The sequence below is a fragment of the Salvia miltiorrhiza genome, chromosome 7 (assembly GCF_028751815.1).
Source record: "Salvia miltiorrhiza cultivar Shanhuang (shh) chromosome 7, IMPLAD_Smil_shh, whole genome shotgun sequence".
Classification (NCBI taxonomy): Eukaryota; Viridiplantae; Streptophyta; class Magnoliopsida; order Lamiales; family Lamiaceae; genus Salvia; species Salvia miltiorrhiza.
Window position 1 is genome coordinate 27,283,023 of NC_080393.1, and position 2,648 is coordinate 27,285,670.

At 35.2% G+C, this 2,648-nt stretch overlaps 1 protein-coding gene across 1 annotated transcript; it reads left to right on the forward strand.

Moving 5' to 3' along the window:
• Nucleotides 1–511: 511 nt before the first annotated feature.
• Nucleotides 512–1,739, forward strand: LOC130995763 (uncharacterized). The gene has a single exon (XM_057921174.1). The coding sequence runs from the start codon at nucleotides 984–986 to the stop codon at nucleotides 1,497–1,499; it is 516 nt and encodes a 171-aa protein (XP_057777157.1). The 5' UTR covers nucleotides 512–983; the 3' UTR covers nucleotides 1,500–1,739.
• The last annotated feature ends 909 nt before the right edge of the window (nucleotides 1,740–2,648 follow it).

The window sequence follows — 2,648 nt, forward strand, 5'->3', positions numbered from 1 at the left end:
TTCATTTTTACACTTCTTTTTATATTTTAAACATCATTCACACTTCATATTTATTCGGTTTCAAAAAAAAATTATATATTTTAATCATTTATTAAAATTTATATTTTCAAATCATGTTTAGCTTATGTGATAAAATTAAGGCATTTAAAAATTCTCATTTACGAAAAGTCTAAGTGTAATGCAATGACTTATTTGATTATACTCCATCCGTCTCACAAAAACATGAACGTTTTTCCATTTTGGGGTGTCTCACAAAAACATGAACCTTTCCATTTTAGTACATCACCACTACTTTTCCTTAATGAATTCATTACTCTCACAATACCTTTTAAAGTGTAACCCATTTTCCACTCACTTTAACTCTCAACTAACATTTCTTAAAACCTGTGCATTTCTCTTTGTTCATGTTTTTGTGAGACGGATGGAGTATATATTTATATGTCATGTAATTAAAAAAAAAACGTATGTTGTGTCCCCAGCTAAGCTAATAAATCACGCCTTTCTCGTTAATAAATCAAAATAAGTTTTGAAGACGTCTAGTTGGAATTGCTTAGGAAAAAGTAGTTAGTACAAAAATTAAAATAAAGCTAAGCACACACTAAGGCCAAGCCTTTAACTTTTCTCACTTACTTTATTTTTTGTCAAAGCATAACACACACCACGCACACCCCACTCCACGCAAAACATCTCTCTCTCTCTCTCTCTAATGTGAATATACCCCACCCCTATTCCTTTCTCTCTCACACACTAGAAAACACACATCCTAGAAAATAAATGTAAAATATATTATTCTCACTTTCTTTCCTTTCCTCATTTTGACCGGAACTCCACTTCTCCCCCTCTCTCTATATAAACCTTTCCTACCCCTTCTCTCTCCTCATCCCTCCACCTCTCTCTCTCTCTCTCTGCTCCCATCCATGCTATGCTTAATTAGGGATTAAATTAGCACAGCCGCGTTTTATCTCTTCTCCTACACCTCTCAAATGGCTGAAAACTCACCAAAACGCCACCGCGACGACTCAATTGAATCCGATCTCGACGACTCGAGCTCAAGCGCAAAGCGCCAAAAGCCATATAACAACATTCTCAATCTCCTCGACGAAGAGGATGAACCGGAGCCGAGCGACGAGCCGAGCGAGGAGCTGAGCCATGATTTGTCAGCCATATTCACCACCCTCCAGCAAGAACTCTCCTCCTCCTCCTCCGGCTCCGCCACTACCGACTTCGACTTCGAGTCTCCGCCGACGGCGGCGGAGCACTCCCAGCCACCCGAGTGCGGCGGCGGGGATGAGGACGAGAGTGTGAAGTCCGTGATGAGGCATCTTCTAGAAGCTTCTGATGATGAGCTCGGGATTCCAAACACGACGGATGAAAACGGCGTTGAAAATTTTAACGCCGCCGAAAATTTACCGTTTGCATTTACCGATCACGGGCTGTGGGAACTTGAAGACGTGGCGGCTAATTACTATACTGTTTTACAGTCTGAACTTTTCATGTAGAAGAAAAAATTCTAATTTATGGGGCTAGAAATGAGAAGTAGGAATATTTAGGTGGTGTAAAGGTTATAAAATTGAAACTTAGGGGCAAATGAAAAGAAAAGTGGAGAAGTTTTAGGTATTTCATTTTGGTCTCTCTTCTTTTATGTAGAACTGCAGATGATGTTCCCTTTATTTTAAACAAGTAGAAGTTGGAAAAAAGCAGAAAATTACCTTGTCAATAAATATTCTATTTTTTATTTATTTATTTTTTAGCAAATACTCCCTCCGTCCCACTCTATATGTTCTATTTTTTATTTTGGATTGTCTCACTCCTAATGTTTCATTTTCTTTTTTGGCAATACTCTCTCTATATTTAATATTTAAATAATTTTTACTAATTCACTTTATGTACTTTATAAATATTTTTTAATTTTCGTACAAAAAAAGGGACATTTGGAGCGGGACTGAGGGAGTACTGATAAAGAAATCAAATTGAGATTTCGCATATTTCTTAATCTTCGTGCTAAAAAAAAGGAGACATTTGGAGCTGGACAGAGGAAGTACAGATAAAGAAATCAAATTGGGATTTCGCATTGCCAGTGGCAGTGAGTTAGTTTATTGTTGCTGATTATATTTTATTAGTCCTTCCTCGAAAAGTAAACATATCAAGTTAAAGTGAGACAGTCCAATAATATTCTCGTCAAAGATTATACGTTGGAGTGAAGGATACGTATTTTAATAAATACTGTCTTCATGTACGGTAAGTATGGCATTTTGTTATTTTATCCATTCATGATAAGTATATATATCTATATATATATATATATATATATATATATATATATATTCATTTTAGGACATACCCTCCTATATTTTATCTTATGCACACATAATATTTACAAAAAATTTATTTCACAAATTATTTGTTAATTACCTAATAAATTAATTCGGTGAGACTCTTTTTCCATTTTATACACATATATCTTCTAATGTTTTTTTAAAGTTCATGCTCTCCCACCCATGCTACACTTATCATAAACGAAGAGAGTAATTGATAGATATAGATAAAGTGTAGAAGGATGGTCCGCCAAAATTAAGTGGAGAAAGAGATCATCAACTTTGATGCGTTAAATGGTTGAATATTTTCTAAATATTGAATGTGAATTAGTT

Coding starts and splice junctions, on each gene's coding strand:
- LOC130995763 (XM_057921174.1), top strand. CDS start 984: ATGGCTGAAAACTCACCAAAACGCCACCGCGACGACTCAATTGAATCC.